The 21,480-nt window shown below is 36.8% G+C and overlaps 1 protein-coding gene across 1 annotated transcript; it reads left to right on the top strand.

The window, feature by feature from the left end:
• Window positions 1–47: 47 nt before the first annotated feature.
• On the top strand, window positions 48–21,251 carry EIF2S1 (eukaryotic translation initiation factor 2 subunit alpha). The gene is made up of 9 exons (XM_090271017.1): window positions 48–541; window positions 5,053–5,294; window positions 9,893–9,972; window positions 11,975–12,126; window positions 15,522–15,628; window positions 16,714–16,811; window positions 17,497–17,640; window positions 18,430–19,480; window positions 20,262–21,251. The coding sequence occupies exons 2-8, from the start codon at window positions 5,054–5,056 to the stop codon at window positions 18,553–18,555; spliced, it is 948 nt and encodes a 315-aa protein (XP_090127143.1). The 5' UTR covers window positions 48–541; window position 5,053; the 3' UTR covers window positions 18,556–19,480; window positions 20,262–21,251.
• The last annotated feature ends 229 nt before the right edge of the window (window positions 21,252–21,480 follow it).

The following is a 21,480-nucleotide window of genomic DNA, read 5'->3' on the forward strand; positions in this document are numbered from 1 at the left end:
GATGCCCGGATGTTGAGGCGCGCGCACCACGAGATGGCCCCTCACGTCCGGTTCACTTCCTAGCCCCTCCCTCTCAAGCTCCAGGAGGCTGCGCTACGCTCTGCAAGCAGAAAACTGAAGGACAGGAGAGGAACGTACACTCCTTCCCTTCTTCTTTGGTCACAGCGCCACCTCAGGATTGACCGAAGTTTTGAGAGAGGATTTATTCTTCAGGGACAAAGAATCAGAGTCCTACCTCTTACTTGCGCCTCGAAAGTTAATTACCGAAAACTGAAGAGAGCGAAAAAGCGTACTTTTCAGGTCCTTGTGATTTACGCTCTTCCTTGTTCTCGGAGGACCCGGACTCTATGGTCAGTGAGAAGAGGGGTCCTCTCTTCCGTTGGCGCTTGCCGTGTTGCGAAGTGATTGCGCATGCGCGGTGGGGTTGAGCGAAGCGCACGTTGAGGAGGATCGGCGACTGCTGCGAGTGGATCACTGCTGTTCTCTCAGTTTCAAGAGCGCGGCCGGGGACTCCGCTACGGGATTCACACGTATACCTCAGGTGATCAGTCCTCTAGATCGGTTTCTCGAAGCGCTCACTCTGGTTGTGTCCAGTATATGGGGGGTTGAGAGAGGGTAGGCCCCGGGCTAACACCTCTCCCGTCCCCGCGCGGGAAGTGTCTGGACACCACCGCCACCAGCTTCGTGTCGGTCTTTCGGCGTTGGCAGAGGTGCCTGTGTACGAGCGGAGGGATCTCGTGAAGGAAAGTGGGCCAACGGGCTTTACAGCCCCTTGCGTGTAGTACTTAAAAGTGAGGCTGCCTTGGGTGGGGGAGCCTCGGGAGGACGCAGTGACACCCCCGCCCCGGGACGCTGAGCACTTGGCTCTTTCCGAACTTGAGAATTTCACCCCTTTTTATTTTATTTTTTCTGTCCCGGGAAGTACTGTCTCTCTGTGGAAACCAGAGAGGACACCTCAAGGGAGCGGTGGGACGGGTCACCGTGTTTATAAGAGCTGGGTTATGAAGGGTCCATGAGTAGTTTATTCATTTGATCGTTTATTTTTAAACATTGAAGCTCTCACTGCCTTATTGTTCGAGATGTGCGTCTCTGTAGGATGAGTCACCTTTGAACTAAAACATGCTGTTGAAGTGTTTAATACACTTCCTGTCGGTTTGCCGGATTTCAGCACCGGTGAGAACAGCATTACACACTGTTGGTCTTACAGTCAAAGGAAACTAAAACATAAGGGGATTTTAGGGTTAGAGACGTATTGAGCCTGAGGTGCCTTTTATTATCCCCCAAATTTAAGGCATTTTAATTTTCATTAAACAAAGATTGTTTCCTGTAAAAAACGTTTAGCAGAGAAGTCTCTGTTTTCTCCCGATTGAAGTTGTTATTCAAGGAAGAAACTTGTGGCTCTGTGTCTTTGAACAGTTTGAGAATTACTTCTTGCTCACCCCCACTTCTCAGTTCATCTGATGCCCAGTGACCGGTTCTCAAAAGATCTGAGATGCACGGTGATGCTGCTAGATATTGGTGCTTCCTTTTTCAACGACAGTGGGATCGTTTAAAGGTTTATTTTCTGTAGCACTTCTATACTAAAAACTAGCATTTGGAGAGCGTGTGTTAGCGTCTCATCAAAATGACAAGTTGTTTGGAACGTTGTAGATTTCACTTTGAAAAGGAATGTGGACTTCCTGTATCCATTATGGTGACTTGGCTTTGCACTGGGTTAAGAAGGAAGTCCTGCCTGCCTCCTGCCCCGGCAGTCACTGACGATGCCTGGCGTTTCAGATGAGCTTGGAGCTGAGTTCATGTCACATATGGTATTGTACTGTGACATAGTGGGGTTCTATGGGCTAAAGACACTGGATTGAATGTCATGGACTTGGTTTTTGCTCGTGTTCTAATACTTAGTCAGCATTTGTCCTCTGGAAAGTCACTTAATATTTGTTCCTTAGCTCCCTGTTAATTGCTCCACTATGATCCTTTCATAATACCTTATATTGCAGTTATTTGCTTATTACTTTGTTCCCCACTCCAGACTTAAATTTCTTTAGGTAAGAGTCTTGGTTGTTTTGTTGGCAGTACCTGTTACATAGTAGGTACTGCAAAAGTAATTGTTGAATGATTTAAGTTACAAAATGGAAATAAGATTTTCTTTGCCTTTTAATGTCTTATATTTGTATATATAGCACACTACACTTTTTAAGTCTTTTACATGTATTTTATCCCATGTGATAGTCTCCACAAATCTGTGAGGTGCATGGCCCAGACTAGAAACCGCATTTCAGTGGGAATACGGTTCCCAAGCAACCGCACTTAGTAAGATAGTCGGGACTGGTAGGTCTAACACCTGTTGCCCAAGTTCACTATGCTACTTGCCTGACTTGAGGACTTATTTGAGGGCCAAATAAAATAAGGCAAAGTGCTTTGAAAATTATATAAACTTTATGGCACCATTTTTCCATGGACAGTGTTGGGGGGAAGCAGGAGGCCAAGCTCAGGCAGTAATGTGAGCAGGCTGTAAATACAGGTGAAGCTCCGCTTAGCTCACCTGTTCACCTGCTCACCTGCTGTGCAGCCTGGTTCCTAACAGGCCACAGACCAGTACCAGTCCATGGCCTGGGGGTTGGGGGCCACAGAATAAAGGGCTGATAGATATGTAGCTTGTGGCTTCTATTTTCTTGGCTGATTTTTTTTAAGTTAGTGTAAATATCAGCATAAATATAGAGATATGTTCAAAATCTGTGAACCAATATCCAGGTTCTTTGTGAAGTGCACTCTTTGTACTTACTGGCTACTTTTTATCTTTACTGTGAATAGCATGTTTACCATCATCAGTACTCCTTTATTTGCCTTATATATTATGAAGAGACTTGAAGCTCCTAAAGCTGTAGCATTTATATCTCCCTTCAGGATTCTTTAACATTATTTTCTATGTTCTTTAACCATCAAATTAAGCCTTGCTTCCTCAAAATTATCAGCTTTATGATTTGAAAAAACTTGATAAGTAAATGTGGTTAGCACATGTTAAAAAGCTCTTAAAACTATTTTACAGATTTTTGTGACATTATTTTGATACCCAGTTCAAAACATTTTTAGCTCTCAAATTTTAGTAATTTACAGATATTTGACAATTGCACACACGCCCCCCCAAAAAAGGGCCTGCTTAAAAATGAAATAACCGAATCAGCCATTTTCTTGGTAATTCTGGACATTGAATGTCTACTTCCCTTTATTTGCTAAATCCCTGTTTTGTCAAGCTACAAGAGAAACACATCTCTCCATCTGTTATCAGTGTGCTGCCTTTTTGTTGTTGTTAAACAGGATAGGTAAGTATTGAAAGTGTTCATTAATCTGTAGTATATGTTTCAGCACAGAATATATATTAATGTTGATCTTTGTTTAAAATGTTTCTGATTGTAATATATTTATTGATAGTGTTGAAAGGAAATATTGCCTGATGAATAGGACTATGGATCCAAACTTCATAGTTAAAATTCTGACACTCACTTGTTAGTAGTACAGACAGAACAAGTTGTTTAGCCTGTACCTCAGTTTCTTCATCTATAAAATGAGGAGAACTAGGGAGAAATGGGTACCTCAGGGAGCTGGACAGCGGCCAGATCATACAGGATCCTATAGGTAATGGAAAGATGTTTTTAAGTCAGTGGGAAGCCACTGGGAAGATCATGTGGGTGCAGTGAGCAGTTCTCAGACTGCACTGCAGCAGAACTCCGGTGTTCTATGAGCTCAATGTGAATGCTCTGTCTTTAAGATCAAGTAATGGCAGCCTTATTTCCCAATTAATAAGAAAAAAATAAGTTAGTGAATTTCACAAATTTTTTATAGTCACTTAAGGTCCTATTACTACTTGTCTTCTGAACTTTGACAAGAGTAAACTAGTTAAGGTTAGCAGGAAATATGAAATTCATCAACTATGACTAGTTTGAGAGCTTCCATTTGAAAATGTATTTCTACTCATGGTATGGTTTTAGGTTTGTGGGTCATAATAGGAACAGTGCTGAAAGTAGGTTGGGTGGATCAAAGGGAATAGTTTTAAATATATTTAATGCTTGGAGATTAAAAGAAACTTGAACTTTATAGTAATGTAGATCTATAAAGCTGTTCTCCAGATGGGATATACCTACTCAACAAAAGAAAATAGTATTTGGGAGTGCTGGAAAAGGTAGAAGCTAGAAATGATGGTTATTGTGAATTAAAGTTTATTTTGAAAGGAAAGACATTTGGAGAGGATGATACATGTTAGTTAAATTTAATATCTTTTGTGATTATAGACTTAGTTTTTGGTCTGGCATGTGATACTGTAATTTGGGCTATAATAAATTATAGGGTGTATTATTTGATATGTGGTTCAGGTTAGGGTTTAAGTTTAATAAGATTCTTCCTTTTTTATGTAGTGGGTAGTAGCATATACAGTCTTAGCTGATTTGGAGAAAGAATAACTTTAGAATTTGCTGATAGGTTTATAATAGTAGTGATGCCTCCCATCATTTGGTTTTTTGTGTGTGTTTTTTAAGATTTACTTATTTTTAGAGAAAGGGAAGAGAGGGATAGAAACATCAGTGTGAGAGAGAAACATCAATAGGTTATGTGCCCCCAACTGGGGACCTGGCATGCAACCCAGGCATGTGCCCTGACCTGAGACTCGAACTGACAACTCCCCAGTTTGCGGGATGATGCCCAACCCACTGAGCCACACCAGTTAAGGCCATTTGTTATGAAGTGGTAGTATTAAAATAGTATTTTACTCTTGAGGTGTATGTACCTTTAATCCTTAGGTCTCAGAGTACTTTATATCTTGTCGTTTTATATGATTCCTCTGAAACTAATGGCAGAGAATCACCCAAGACATAAAAATATGGAGCAAAATAAAAATTAAAGCTTGGTTCCTAGACATCATCTGTTTTCTGATACCATTTAAGAAGTTTAAAGAGGTGAGAAGACTAACAACTTCTTCCAGTGGCAAAATATGGAAAAGTGACTGACATTTCTTTATTTTCACCTTAACTGAGGACTTACTTGATTCTTTTGTTTAAATTGCAGAATGCCAGGTCTAAGTTGTAGATTTTATCAACACAAATTTCCTGAGGTAGAAGATGTAGTGATGGTGAATGTAAGATCCATTGCTGAAATGGGGGCTTACGTCAGCCTGTTGGAATACAACAATATTGAAGGCATGATTCTTCTTAGTGAGTTGTCCAGAAGACGTATTCGTTCCATAAACAAACTCATCCGAATTGGCAGGAATGAATGTGTGGTTGTCATTAGAGTGGACAAAGAAAAAGGTAAGTGAGAAAAATATCTAAAATACAAGGGAGGGCAAAAGTAGGTTTCCAATTGTATGTGACACAGAGTTTATTCTTGTGTTATTATTATTGTATTATTTAACATATAAACAGTTGTACCCCTGCTTTTGCCCCACCCTATGTACATTTCAGATTTAAAGTGGTTTGGCATAAAATTATTTTTGTAAATTGCCTACGGCAGTAATAAAACAAAATACTTCCTTTTATAAATTCTTTTACATACAAAGTTATTAGAGAAGGATGCCAATTAGCCATCTAAGCAAGATCTCATAAGTTAGTAATTTAATTAATATATCCCAAGGCTCATTTTATGGGTCGAATAACTTAAATTCACAGAGGAATTTTTCATTTAATATTTTCAGGCCATGGAAAATAAACAATTTATAAATTTTCTGAGTATCATGGTGCAGTCTCTAGCCATCCTGCCCAGGACATGAATCATTCGTTTGTCCAGCATATCCATGCTGTATACACTACCTGCCCATTCGTTACTTAGTAACCATCTTAATTATCAGGTTGACTGTCAAGATACTGCAGTGCTTGTGTTCAAATAGCCCATATTTTACTTAATAATGGCCCCAAAGTGCAAAGTGGTAATGCTGGCAATTCAGATATACCAAAGAAAAGCCATTAAGTGCATCCTTTAAATGAAAAGGTATGTATCTATAGGTTCTTGATATGTATCCCCTGTGGATAAGAGATTACTATTCCTTAAACTTAATAGGTCTTCATATCACTGCCCGAGAACAACCTAGATTGTTCTTTTACCTTGTATTTCTTTTCTTTTATATAAGAAGGAATCAAGTATCCTCCTGCAAACAGAAAAATATTATCCTTGCATATATAATAATTTACATGTAAAAATAATTTCCATAGTTGCATTATTTGTACAGTACTAATTAAAAACAGGAAATAATCAAAATCATGGTAAAATAAATCACGAAGCCTTCATGCAATGCGATTTTATAGAGAATGAGGTCTGAAAATTCTGATGTGGAAAGATTAGCAGGGTAAGATAAGAAAAAAATCAAAGTGCAGAATATCCTATGGAGAAGATCCATTTCTATACTAGAAGATTAAGTCCACTGAATAAACCTTTAAAAATAACAGATATAAACCCTGAATAAATATTTTTAAAAAATAAAGGCAATGGGAACCATCAAAAGCAGGTTGAAATGAAGGAAGAATGGTACTAGATAAGTTTTGCAGCTTCTTGTCTGAATGCATGTTAACATAACTTCGAGCAGGACAGCTAAAATTCTAATGGAAACCTACTGTCCTAATGGCTTGAGAACCAGAGGTGACAGTTCTGGACAACCACAGCAATGGGAAAGTAATTATAGAGATCACAGAAAGGAGGGAGACTGGGAGAAACCCTAAATTTATATGTAAAGCCCTGACCAGTGTAGTTTAGATGGTTGGGCATCATCCTGCAAACCAAAAGATCACCATTCAATTCCCAGTCAGGTTATATGCCTGGATTGCAGATTTGGGCCAGATGCATATGAGAGGCAGCCAGTCCATGTTTCTCTCCCTCCCTTCCCCTCTCTCTAAAAATAAATAAGATCTTCTAAAAAAAAAATGTATAAATTCTGCTCAAATTGCTGTCTGACCACTGAAATACTAATACATAGGTTGGACTGCAAGCAACCCAACAGAGTAAAATTCTAAACAGATTTCAGTTTCTTCCCACCTGGGGAGACAGAGCTTGTAGTTTTGAATCCAGACAAATTAATTCTAACCTGCTAAAACAAAGTCAGTATCCTTAAGGGGAACAGTAAAGGAATTCAGAGTCTGTCACGTATTATTCACAATGTTCAAGATACAGTCCAAAATTGCCAAACATTTGAAGAAACTGAAAAATATGACCCATGCAGAAGAGAAAGGACAATCAATGGAGACTAACTTAGAGATGACCCTTATGTTGGAATTAGCAAGTAAGGGTTTTAAAGTAGATATTATAACCACTCAAGGATATTAGGAAAATATGCTTGAAATGAACAAAATGAAATCTCTGTAGAGAAATTAGAAACACACACACAAAAAAAAATATATATATATATATATAAATTCTACAAATCAGAAGTGTAATACTAAAAAATTCACTGGATGGCTAACAGATTAAAGATGACAGAAGGCTCAGTGAAAGTTGAAGGAAGTTCATTTTAAAAAGAACCAATCTGAAGAACTGAGAGAGCAAGAAAACCTGTCAAATATCAAAAGTTCTATTCCAAAAGAAAAAGAAAGGGCAGAAAATATATTTGAAGAAATTGTAACCAAAAGTTTCCCATATTTGCTGAAGAAATATAAATTTATAAATTGGAGAAGCTCAGCAAATCTCAAGGATAAATACTAATAAGATTGCATCTAGGTACACCAGACTTGAAAGACAGATAACGAGAAAATCTTGAAAATAGCCAAGGAAATGACACAGTATACAAAGAAAGAGTAGTATAAATTACTGTGGCATCCTTATTGGAAATAATGGAGGTCAGACCATTGAATGACATCTTTAAAGCGCTCAAAGAAAAACTGTCAAACCAAAATTCTGTATATTAAAAAAAAAAAAAAAAATTTCAACAATGAAGAGCAAATAAGACATTATCAGGAAATCAGAAACTAAGAGGATTTTTTTTACCAAATTGGCCTGCATTATAAAAAATGGCAAAGGAGTTGTTCAGACTAAAGAGATATGATGCCCAAAATTTTAAAAATGTAGATAAATTTTAAAGACTTTTTTTCCCTTCTAAATTCTTTAGAATACATTTAACTGCTCATCTCATTTTGTACCAGTAGGATTTTAATTTATGGAGGTGACTGATGACATGGAGAGGCCAGTGCCATTGAAAGATTTTTATTACTTAAGTTTCCCAGGAGAAGGGGACATACGCGTGCCATGCAGAGCCACATAAGGAGGCACCAGATTTGGTCAAGTGGCAGAACGAACAAGGGGAAAGCCAGAACCTTTATTAAGATTTCCACCGGAAAGGCAATCAGGATAAACAGTTTGGGGTTGGCTAATTTGAATAGTTTTGACAGGCCTTAAGGCATCAGAGGTGTGCCTGGTGATCTGGTACCTGGCTCTGGTTTGATTTAGGGCAGAGGGAATAGTGACTTAGTGACTTAGTTTGTGAGACTTTGAGATGGTTGGAGGTATGGGCTCTGGATTGGTTAGTTTGCATGTGAAAGGCTGCTCCAGTTGAGCCCTTAGCTATTTCTAAGAATTAGCTAGCCCTGAGAAGGGGCTTCTCTTTTCACCCAGTCAGCCAGACCACAAATGTCAGCGCACCGATGCAGCTCAGATGAACAAAAGAGCCTCTGGGATTCCCCAGACCCACTCTTGTCCACACGTGTGATTACAGTATTAAAATCACAGCTAGTTATCCCAGATGTCAGTACCTTTGAAGATCAGAGTGGCCCCAGAGAATCCCCAGCCAGACCCTTTATCCACATGGATGATTCCAGCTTGACCTTGGTACCACAGAATCCAGCTGGTCCCACGATATGGAAGAAACACGAAAAACGTACTTCTTGCATACACACACAGCATGAACATTGGAGGCTCTGTTTTCCTACACCATATTCCCAAATAAAAGTCTCCAGAAGGAACTTGCTTTGAAATTCAGCCTACCAGAGTCAACAATGAAGAGTTGGTTTGGGAACTGGTGAGTCAAATTGAGGAAGCAGCAAAAACAGCTATCACTAAAGACCCAAACCAGATTCTTCCAGCCAAGAATGTGCCCATGTCACACACAACATCAACCAGTCCTTATTCTTTTTTTCTTGTATGTTTCGGATTTCTATAGTTCCATTCCACCTCAGCCCTTAGGCCCTTCTAATTGGGCATGGGACTCACTCATCACTGAGAGTCCCACAAGTATCACAGATGCAAGCTCCTCTAGAGAGGCTAGTGGCCTCAGTCCCTGCTTTGTACTATTAACACCCGTGACATAGCCCAAATGATGGAACTTAAGTTTTCCTGGCGAGAATGAAATATCCCACTCTTCATTCCACTGTATATCAGTCTCTCACCCACAGGCCTCAGCCAGAATAGGATTCTCCGCTCGGCATTTTTGCTGCTGTAGCTGTAGGTCTATCTATTGGGAAAACATCATCCAGTATGACAGCCCGAGGCCTTGCAACCTGCAGTCTAAGAGACAGCCTGGAATTTCAGAACCCCTCCGGTATGGTGAACTTTGGATTTCTCTGATCAAAGTACTAATACCAGATTGTACAAGAAGGGAGAGGAAAAAAATACAGAAAACATAGTTAATACACTTGACCCTATGATGAATGGATGCCAAATAGACAAACAGAATCTTTTGACTAGCTTTCATTTGGGTGATTGAAAAATTATTAGTTCCCTCCAATGAGGTAATAGAGAATATACAATTAAATGATAATATACATTTCTGAAAACAAATTTCTCATTTTATATTTACACAGTATTTTGTTGATAGGATTTTAGTGGAAAGTAAGTGTAAATATACCAACCAAACAGCTGGTTGTGAAAACTTGTCATAGTGATATGCTGGCATCTGGAGAGAGAGAATTATTTTCAAAATTTTTTCATACAGGATACATTGATTTGTCGAAAAGAAGAGTTTCTCCAGAGGAAGCAATCAAATGTGAAGATAAATTCACCAAATCCAAAACTGTAAGTTGATTTTTAAGTCAGATTAATCCACTATTTGATGTGCAAGTCATGTTCCTAGCAAAAAATTAAAATAAAAAAAACATACATTTTCTGTAACTTTTTTTTCATTTCCAGTTATCTGTTACATAGAAAATAATTTAAAGACTTAATTTCAAAAGAGTATGACTACAGTGTTATCTCATGGTATTTACTACCTTTAAAGTAATGCTTATGATCTAATATTCTCAAAGCAGTACTGGATGTTAGTGTTTTTAAGCTATTTTAGGAATAAATTATGTGTGGTTTCATTTAATTTAGCTTGTCATAACATGTAGTTATTGACTTTTTTCCCTATTCTGAGATAAGGGTCACAGAGTCAACCAGTTGTTGTATGTTAAGAATGAGCAAGGGAGTGTCACTGGTTTGATTCCCAGTCAGGGCACATAACTAGGTTGCACATCAGGTCCCCAATTGGAGGCGTGAGTGAGAGGCAACCACACAGTGATGTTTCTCTCCCTCTCTTTCTCCTTTCCCCTCTCTAAAAATAAATAAGCAAACAAACAAGTAAATTATTTAAAAAAAAATAAAAAAAGAATGAGCAAGGGTTTATAAAATGTTTATAAATCTAGGAAAGTAAGGCAGGGATCTGTTATTAGTTTTTGTTTTTCCTGGTTAAAGTTATTCTTTTTTTCTTTTGTTGTTATTGCTGCTGCTGCTATTTTTGTTATAATTTCCTACTTCCCCACAGTAAGCATGAATAAAGCAAGGACAGCCATTTCTGCATTCATCTTCTGTCTGGTTCGTTCTGTTCTCTGGTCCTGTTTAGATTAGCCTTCATTCCCTACATCCTCGGTTCTTGATGGCACTGTTTCCACTGTTTCTCTTTTGTTTGTCCTTGTGTCTTTTTCTCTTCTGCCATGTGTGTTCTTCTTCTCAAGAAAACAATGTTTAAATGAAGAGATTTTTTTAAATCTTGCTTAACCTTAGTTAAACAGAGAGAATAAAAATCTCAAAGCCATCAGACCATTGCCCTGTCTTTCTCTTTGTTTTACTGATGTGTTTACTATTACTGCAGTGTGGATTAGACGTCCAGAAAGACTTATCACTAAGATCCCTTTTTAATAAATTTAGGACCTTGCTACCCAGAATATAATCTGTGGACCAGAAGCATTGGCATCACCTGACTGCTTATTAGAAATGCAGGATCTCTAGTTTCAGTACGTTTCAGAATCCACATTTGAGAAACATTGCTCTGGGAAACCTCTTATTTTGTTTTGTCACCCGTGTGTAAAATGACTGTTAGTAGATTTTATTAGGATGATGAGATTATAGAATGAATAGCCAGTGTTAGTACCTTTTCTCATTCAATTTTCATGTATAATTAACATGAAAACCTCCTTTCTTATACTCTTTCTCTCCTTTAAGCCCTTATATATTTTTGGAGATTAAAAGAAGTTTTGGCAGCAGTGGGTAAGATTGAAGGGTAATTTAAATTATAACAGCAAAAGAAATACTAAAATCTCAGTCCTGGTTCCATGTTCTCATATGGAGTGGTAGTAATAATATCTTACATTTGTTTAATGGGATTTGCATAATACACAGATTTTATACATTTATATGAAACATTTGTAAAATGTTTTCCATTTGTAGTGTGCATTTGTATATTTTGATCTATGTAAGAGCTCTATGCAGTAAAAAAAAAGAGATACTAGTCTCTCCCTTTTCCAGATGAGGAAACAAATCTAAAGGTTAATTTGTGTTAGTTAAGACTTAATCTGGGTGATAGGACAATTTCTGTACTATTTCTACTTGTTATACCCAGTTGAGTTTATTATTATGGGAAAGCGAATATTTCTCTATGGAGAAAGAATTTTTTGTATGTGATCTTTTGTTGTTTAGCAATTATTGCAGCCACATTAACCAAAGATTTGTTTTTATATGCTATCTAGCAAAGTGTAAAAATACCTATCTTTTTAATATATCTCTTACCTTTGAATTGTTGAGCCCTTCGTTTTGTTTCTAGGTTTACAGCATCCTTCGTCACGTTGCTGAGGTGTTAGAGTACACCAAGGATGAGCAGTTGGAGAGCCTGTTCCAGAGGACCGCTTGGGTCTTTGATGACAAATACAAGAGACCTGGATACGGTGCCTATGATGCATTTAAGCACGCAGTCTCGTAAGAACATCTTGTTGGCTCTGCTTCTACCTTCATATCATAGCTGCTGGGTCTAGCGTGCAGGTTGAGAGCCTGACATGTAATAGGATGACATCCACGTGTTAAGTCCCTGCCAAATTTAGGTTAAAATGTTTCAGAATAGAAGATTCATGATATGGACCAATCCTGTATAGCCAAGCCTATACAATTTCTTTTATCAGTTATATAGTTTCATAAACTGTATGGTTTCATCTTATGCTACTCCCTTATCCATTTTCTTCTCCTACATTTTTTATTACCCTAGGTGACTTCAGGGCCAATGTAGATGTCTCATCTAAAACCATGACCGCTTGTTTTCTTTTCCTCACAATTCCTTAGACCTTCAGCCCATGCCACTGTAGCCAGTCTTCCAGATGGCTTCACCCTGGATCTACTATCACCAGGATTTGCTCTGCCTCCAAAACCTGTAATTCACACATTCTTTTTTTCTTTTTCTTTTCTTTTTTTTTTAAACCACAGCCCCTGTCCTTCCAGTTCCCACATAGTTAGTCCCACTCTGTGTCTTCCTAATTCTTATGTCAAGCTCTGATCCCAAACTTTTTTTTTCTCCGTCTTTTCACTCCTTCCTGTCTTCTCTTACTCAGCATAGATACACTATCGTCCATTATTTCAACGACTTTCTTGCCAATATCATGAGCTTTTGCCTTGTTTTTCCTTCTGTTATACCCAGTCTTGGAGCGACGTTCCTGCCTTCTCTGCACTTGTAGAATTCTGGGTGCTGCTAGGAAAAACTCATCTCATATTCATGGTCTCACCCTCAGCTGGGCTTTCACTGCTGCCCTACATTCTCTTCCTGGTCAGTTCCTCCAGTCTTAGAGTGGCTGCTTTAGAGCCTCTCCACACTATTCCCTCTTAGAAGCCATTACAGTGTGCAGGATCTCCTCTGCTTCCTTCCACTATCTCAGCAAACTTATCCCCATCTCACCTGTCATTACCTCCTTCCTGCGATCCTCTCACACTGGAATTCGTCTCCTTCCTGCTCTCAAACCAGTCCTAGCACCTGTGCCCAGCTACTGCTCAGGTACCTCTTCCATCCTTTATTCCCTTTTTTGGGTCTACAGTCTTTCCTTTAATTGGTTTTGCTCTAGCAGCATAAAAACATGTTCTGATTTCTCCCATTTACACTAAAGAACAAACTTCTCAACCTTCTCTCTTCTTTCTCCTGAGCAAGCACTGTGGCCTCTACTTTTAATAGCCAGACTCCTTCAGTTCTCTCTGCTTCTGCAGGTCTCATTCCTTCTTAAATATTAATGCTCCCCCAGCAGCCTCACACTGCACTGAGGTTACTTTCCCAGCAACCTCTGTGCTGCTGAGAGGTAAAGGTCTTCTCAGCCCTGGCAAATGGGGCTGACTCATTTGGTTCTCCAAACTGCTTCCAGTTTACCCCCAAATGTAACTTTTTTCATATCATCTTGCCAGGTGAGAGTAGTAATATAAAATATATTCTATAAATCACAATAATCTAAATTCTATTAATCCCTATCTTATAGATGAGGAAATTGAGGCAGAGAGTCAATAGTTTGTCCAAGTTGACAGTGAACGGTGGACCCAGGAATGCAAACCCAGGCATTCTGGTTCCATTAAGCACTACTTTATATTTAGTCCCTCCCTGACTTAAGTTCATCAGTCCTCAATTAGTACGTTTCTTAAATTTGGCTGGCTGTCGTCATCTAGCCCGGCTTACCTCTCTAGCTTCTGTGTCTGGCACTCCCTCCGGGACACTCAGCCTTGGCATGTAGTATTCCCTTTCCCTTAACATTCTTCTCTTGTGTCATCAGTCATGTAGCAGCTGTCCAGATTTAAGTAATACTAATTCTTTGCCACATGTGCTTCATATTTTTCTTTTAAGAAACAAAATTTCCAAGATAGTTGGAAATATTGTTTTACCCTTCCCAATCCATCACTCATTAGTGGTGACCGCTATTCTGAAATTAGTATGTATCATTACAATTCCTGTTTTTATGGTTTTAATAGATATGGATATTCAGAAAGTACATATAGAATCATTTTTTGTATTTAAAAATTCTATCAATCTGTATTTCTGTACCTTGAATATTTACTCATAAGGCCATTATTAAACAGCATTTCTCCAAATTGATAGATGTCTGCCTACTCCATGTTAATTCTGTGTAGTATTTTATTGTAAGAATATGCTTTATCTGTTCCTGTATTAAAAGATATTTAGGTGATCCCACCCAACCCCTTTTCCCCCCATTTTTTAAACAATGCTATGATGAATACTGATGTACATATCTCTGTGTGTACACATTTGGGAGTTCTAAGGTATATACCTAGAATAGGAGTAAAATTATTTGGTCATAGGATTAATTATATGTATCTTTAAATTTACTCAGTTTTGCCAAAATACTCTCTAAATCAGCTCTGTATTAATATTCCCTCTAGCAATTGTGTGAGCATCCCTATTTCTCATCATCCTCGCCAACATTTGATACATGTCTCAGATTTTTTTTCCTTTTGCCAAACTGATGGATGTACAATAGAATCTTCTTTTGATTTGCATTCTGTTTGTTGTTCATGAACTTAACAGCTTTTTGTGTTTATCGACCATTTATATTTCTTCTATGAAACATCTGTGTTAGTTGAATGAAAGTTCTCTCCACCCAAATTATTTTACCTTTCATTCCTTAACCTATGTTTTTTAAGTCTGGTGCTTGCTCACATCATTTCTTTTTTAATACATCATACCTTTCTTAAAACAGTTCTGCCTTCGCTTGTTAAAATTCTATTATTATTTTAGTCATTTCATTTTTTGCATTTGTCATTTGTTCAATAACCATGTCATTGACTAACATGCTGGTCCCTGTCTTGTGGCACTCAGGAATGTCAGATGAAATGCCACTATGACCCACTAAATGGAAGTAATACCTTTCTCTTCTAATTTCCACAGATGCAATTTTAGTTTTTAAATTTTTCCATGTTTTTGTTCTTCTCAAATTAGGTTGTAAGCTTCTGAAGCAAGGACTGCTAATTACATTGAAGTGCTTAATTTACAGTGGGATGTCAGTTGTATTGAGAGACATTTTAAATTTCTTGCTTTAGCCAGAAATTTAAACTAAAGTTTTTCTTTTAATAATGATCAGTTGGATGTTTTCTACTTGTCATATATTGCTAAATGCTACATTATCTCATTTAATACCATAATTCAGTAAGATAAACTGTTTTCATCCTCATTTTACACATTTGCAAACTGAGGTTTGGAAAGGCCCAAAGATACATAGTTATCAAATTGCAAAGCTACAACTGGAGCTGTAATTCTAACACTGTTCTGTGGTATTGTGTTTGGTGATTCAATTATCAGTAAAGTAACCTTTATTTCTTTTTTCTTTTTAAATCAGAGACCCATCTATTTTGGATAGTTTAGATTTGAATGAAGATGAACGGGAAGTACTCATTAACAATATTAATAGGCGTTTGACCCCACAGGCTGTCAAAATTCGAGCAGGTAAGTGATTTTTTTAAATAATGTTAAAAGATTTTGCATGTATCAAAAAAGCTGTTAAATAGTGAGTCTTACCAAAGAATATGTTACTATATCAACATCTGTAAATTTTTCTGTGTGTCTTTTTCATAAGAAAATTTTAAGAACTTAAAGTATTTTGCTGAATCATCATAAAATGTATATATTGACACAGGTTAACCTTAAGTTATCCCTTTTTTTAAGGAGGTGGTTATTTTATATTAGTGCATACTTTAAAATAGTCTAATAGTACAGTAATATCCTTCCATGTCTCTATTAACCACTGTTAATAGTTTAGAATATATTCTTTTAGACATTTTTTTTTCTATACTCATGTTGTATGAAAGTGTCCGTTGTTAATATTCAGGTATAACTTTTTGTTTTTAAAAAGATAAAGTCATACTATGCAACATTTTCTCCAGCTAGCTTTTCCCACTTAGTGTATCTTGGCTGCCGTTCCATGTAGAACACAGGAATCTTCTTCATTCTTTTCAATGGCTAGGTAGTAGTCTGTAGCACACTGATTAACCGGACCAGCGCACTCCTGAAGAACATTTAGGTTATGCCAATTTTTTTATTTTTATAAAAAGCACTATAAACTAACACCCTTATATATACACTTAACCTATTTATATGTGTTCTGTGAGGCAAATTCCTAAAAGTAGAATTACTGAGTCAAAGTATATGCAATTTCTAAACTGTTCTCAACGATTTGCAATTCCTGTTTCAGTTTTTAAAACACTACTTCTCTCCATTTTACAAATAAGAAACTGAGGATACCGAGAAGTTAAAATCATGATTTTAACCCAGGCATAGGCAGAATTCAAGGTGTTTGTTAAATGTGTCTGTTTTGTAGTTTCATCATTAAGGGGCTTGATGTGGATGAGAGGCTATAATTTCAGATAGCTTTAATTATGAAAGTTAATAGCTGGGATTGGTTTCTAATTGAAAGGGTGATGAAAGCTTTCATGAGTGTTTGAATACTCATCTGCCACATCTGTGCTTTCTTTTATGCTTTTAAATATTTTTTGCGGTATTTTGGTATGAGCTTTTGAATTTTATAATTTTAGATATTGAAGTGGCTTGTTATGGTTACGAAGGCATTGATGCCGTAAAAGAAGCTTTGAGAGCAGGTTTGAATTGTTCTACAGAAACCATGCCCATCAAGGTGAGTAGTCAGTTTCTCCCTCCCTGCTGAACTGGCCACCTAAGCCAGATCAGATTTCTTTTAATGATCATGTTTCATAACAAGTGTTAATGAAAAGTAGTTCTTGATGATATTTCTAGGGGATGTTTACAATTATGTATAGGCTTTTTGTCACTGTTACAGTGAAATAGAGACTTCTGTTGGTATTTAGTGCAGAGGGCTCCTTTATAATAAAGATATACCCATAATGCTCATAGAATCTGGAAAAAGGCAACATATTCTCTTATTTTCACACAACTTTTAGAAGGTTTGCTCCAAATCTTTCATTAGCAAAAAGTTAAATGAATGGTTGCTATTTAGAATCTTAAAAGAATTTCTTCTCTGTTTAGTTTAGAACAAGATTGGAATTATTCTTTGTTTTAGAGATAAGGTATTTATTATGCTGATGATCGCTCTAGTTAGTTTAGCCACCAAAGACACCCAGAAGTCATAATTCTTCATATTCACTATTTCAGATTTGATTAGATCATGGTATCAATAAGTTTTTGTTACATTAACAAACTACCCCAAATTGCTGATTATAAAATTGGGAGTTACGTTTTGTGGTAATTTGTTAGGTGGCAGGTTAGCAAAACAATTCTTGCACATCCTAATAGCTGTGTGTTCATGGGTATGCCCATAATTGAACTTTTATTTTCTTCCTTAGATTAATCTAATAGCTCCTCCTCGGTATGTGATGACTACAACAACCCTGGAGAGGACAGAAGGCCTCTCTGTCCTCAATCAAGCTATGGCTGTTATTAAAGAAAAGATTGAAGAAAAGAGGGGTGTCTTCAATGTTCAAATGGAGGTGAGGTCGAGTTTGTTTTTGCCTTGTTCTCAAAGTTTTTAAGAAATTTAAAACCTAAGTGATTTGCATTCTAACATCTTAAAAAATGGGATACATTTAGGATTACAATTCTGCTAAGCATAAAATTATTATTGACTTACAGGCTTCCTAAAAAGACTTACTATAAGTAAATAAGAACTATCATGGGATGGTTATTGAGAACTATGGTTACTGGTGGCGATAGGTGTCCTGTTGTGTCGTCACAGCTCTCCCCTCCCCACCCCCACACCAAGGAAAAAACAGTGAAAATTAGTGATTATCATCAGAATTTAATGTGAAATACTTAAAATTTGATCTCAGAATTAGAAACGAGTAGTTGCCTATATTTCTCTCATCTCAACAAGAATAAAGCCTAATTTTCTTATGCATATGTTATATATATTTATATAATAATTCCTTCTCTGGAAAGGAATAGTAAATAATTTATTTTGAACCTAGAAGATGCATTTTTATAAGACATCTTTTGGGTTTGAAAGACATAGCCCTGAGATTATCTTCATATATTTTTAGTTTATAAAAAGAAAATATTTGTTTTAATATACACATTTTTTTCTGTATTAGTCTCATAAATTTGTTCCATTATTGATCTCATGGAATTTATTGGTGATACGTCAGCACTCAGAAGTGAATAGATATGGCAGAGTTGTTAGAAAAGTGTTTAAAAGTTAAAATACTAGCTAATAGTATTGAAATTGAATTTTATGTAGTATTTAACCACTTCACTTTGCAATTATGCCTCTGCTTCCACAGCCCAAAGTGGTCACAGATACAGATGAAACCGAACTTGCAAGGCAGCTGGAAAGGCTTGAGAGAGAAAATGCAGAAGTAGATGGAGATGACGATGCAGAAGAAATGGAAGCCAAAGCCGAAGATTAACTTTATAGGAAAGAGTCCAGTTTAAGGAACACAAAACAGCCCTTCCTGGCTAAAAACCCTAGACTTAAAAGTTTTCCAGTATTGAAAACTTCAAAGTTGAATATTTTTTATTTCCAAGTATTTAAATGTTCTAACAAACCAGAACGTGAAATGCCCTCCTAAAATGTCAGCTGTTTTCACACAGTAGCTCCAACACATTGAGCATTTTTTAAGGGAGTGGCCTAATTTCACTAGAGACAAATCTTTAAGCTAAGAACAGTCATAAAATTGGGTTTTCCATTTCTGACGTCTCCAGATTGACACCCCTTTGTCAGTGCCTCCATGTGATTTACCAGGGGCACCCAAAGCAAATAGTCCCAACCTTTCTATATAAATGTATCAAGCAAACATTAAATAAATTTCTGGGATATTTAATTACAGGCTTCTTCCTTCTTGTCACCAGTAAAAGCATTATGATTACTAAGACCCTAATGCTATTCATTTCAGTCCAGATGTAGGACTATAAAGGCAAGTGTCCAAAGGATTTATATGACAGATTCTTTCCACAGGAGGGCTTAGAGAAAATAATTTTAATTTTAACCACAGTGAAAATTGACTTAGTTGGGGGAAGCCTTAAAATACAATTAAATGATTACATTGGTTGTGTGACTTTTACCTATTTGAGACTGATGACATGTATGAGGGAGACTTTATCACACTGGCCCTAGTTGGTGTAGTTTTGTTTTTTTAAGATGCTGCTTCTTAAATTTAGTTATTTTGAGTATCATCACCCAACTTTTGATTTTTTTCCATTAAAATATTCACTAGGTGCCACCTAGCAAGCTTCAGTTTTCTTTATAACAGAATAGGGATCTGTTTGAACCCAACTAAAATGATTTTTCTACGTTTCCATCATTTTTATCTTTAAGAACTAATTACTTTAAAGGTAAGTAAATTCGTAGATAACACATGGTTTGAAGTTATAGCTATAGTAGCCAGGATGTAGAAAGTCTTTAGTTACTTTGGTTTTTGTAGATTTACTCTCTTAGTATATTTGAGGTACTAGATATATTAATTTTATTAATTATTCTTAAGAATAGCCATTTAAATACTTAGAAGATTAAGTCATACCCACCATCAATCTAGTACTAGACTCAAAGGGAATGGAAAATAGAAGTGTTGGTGAGATAATTTGTGCCATGTGTGAAGGTTGTCCCTTTGTTTAATTTAGCAGCCTTTACTAGCTTTTACAATCCAGAAGTCTGGTTTCACATGGCCATTTCCACAAGGGAGCCATGACTGCTAGTTAGCATTGCCATACTGGGAATATTTAGAGGAGAATCTGGATGTATTCAAAACTAGCACATAATTTTCACCTTGGTCTTTTTGGGGAGGCAAAAAATCAATTTATAAACCTCTCACACATCAAGATAATCATCAGAATGTACGAGGTGCTCCTTAAATGTTTGCTATAGAGAGGGGAATTGAATTGAATTTTTGTTTACGAATATTTTTATACTTCAAAAGCCATAACTACTGAGAAATACTGGTGGTCTTCATGGTGAATGAATTTTCTCCATCCAGGCCTTTTGCTCAGTTCCACAACAGCTGCAAATCCTTGACCCTTGCCAGCAAAAAGATCAGTACCTCAGTGATATAAAGAGAGAATTAACTAAACTTAAGGCATATGTGTACCCTACTGACCTAAAAATATCACTTTCAAATAGGACAAGATACACACCCAGCTTCAAATAACGTAAGGAACAGATTGACCAAGACAACTGACCAGTTTGTCCAAATCTTGGATCTCCCTCAAAAACCTCTTCATTAAAAATTGACAAGTTCATCTAGTTCCCATTCTGCCTTTGAGGTCAAGTGGTTATTGACTCAAAACTGAAAATTAGCACTAGTTTGGTTCTTATGCATAATTAACTGAAATTAATTGAAAATGGCTGATAAAAAATACAAACATTCAAACCATTTTTGCTATTTTATAGCAAGACAAACTAATATTTTGGATAACGGTCAAACAGTGAGAACTGACAGACATGCTGAGCACTACATTATGCTAAGCAATACAGTTATTAGCTGCCATACTTTCAAACATTTTTGATTTAACTACTTTTACATAAAAACCCATTGAATTTAAGTTGGTTTGGGATTTTTAGAGACTCAAAAGCTAGTACCTTGACAAGAGTTGTTCCCTGATTTGCCTCAAGGTAATGGTCATCTACTCTTCAATGAATGAGGATTCTGCTGTCTCCTATACAGTGTGGTGCGGTTGTGCCAGTTTAGAGTCCAGAAGCCATCGAACCAAATGCGGTTGAATTCAGATAAACACCTGTTGATATTCAAAAAGCAATAAAACTAATTCCAGGGACATTAGACCTTGTAAATGCCAAATGGAAAATGGTGCTTTAAAAGGCAGTCTCTTACAATGTAAGGAGTGAAGTAAAACCTCATTAGCTTGGAATTCCTAATCATTAAAGTCAGGTATTTTAGATGAGATTACAAGAAGACAATTCAAACTATATAAGAGGACAAATTTTTATTTAAACGCTTTGGAAGTATCTACTCCCCTTAAATGTAAGTTACATATCGTACTATTCGTTAAAGGAAGTCTCAATACCTTGTACTCAGCAAGAATGCTGGCAATAGCTCGTGCCAGATTACTGTGTAAACTTGAAAGCAATAAAAATGTTTTTGAAAGTATTGTATGATACAGACTTTTCACTACTTCAGATTAACCTCCCAACTGGTGAAGCTTCTTGGTACTTACTATTTGTCTCAATGTTCACTTTAAAACCAAAATTACATCATGCCTTGATTTAACTCCCTATTTACATCTTCGTCCTTTAGAGAGCTCCTGCTCTGCACCTTCCTAAATGCTATTTTCCATAGTAAAGCTGTAATTTTACCTTTTGTTTTATGTGACTGATCTCTCCA

The sequence above is a fragment of the Furipterus horrens genome, unplaced genomic scaffold (assembly GCF_987537825.1).
Source record: "Furipterus horrens unplaced genomic scaffold, mFurHor1.1.pri manual_scaffold_3, whole genome shotgun sequence".
NCBI classification, from domain to species: Eukaryota; Metazoa; Chordata; class Mammalia; order Chiroptera; family Furipteridae; genus Furipterus; species Furipterus horrens.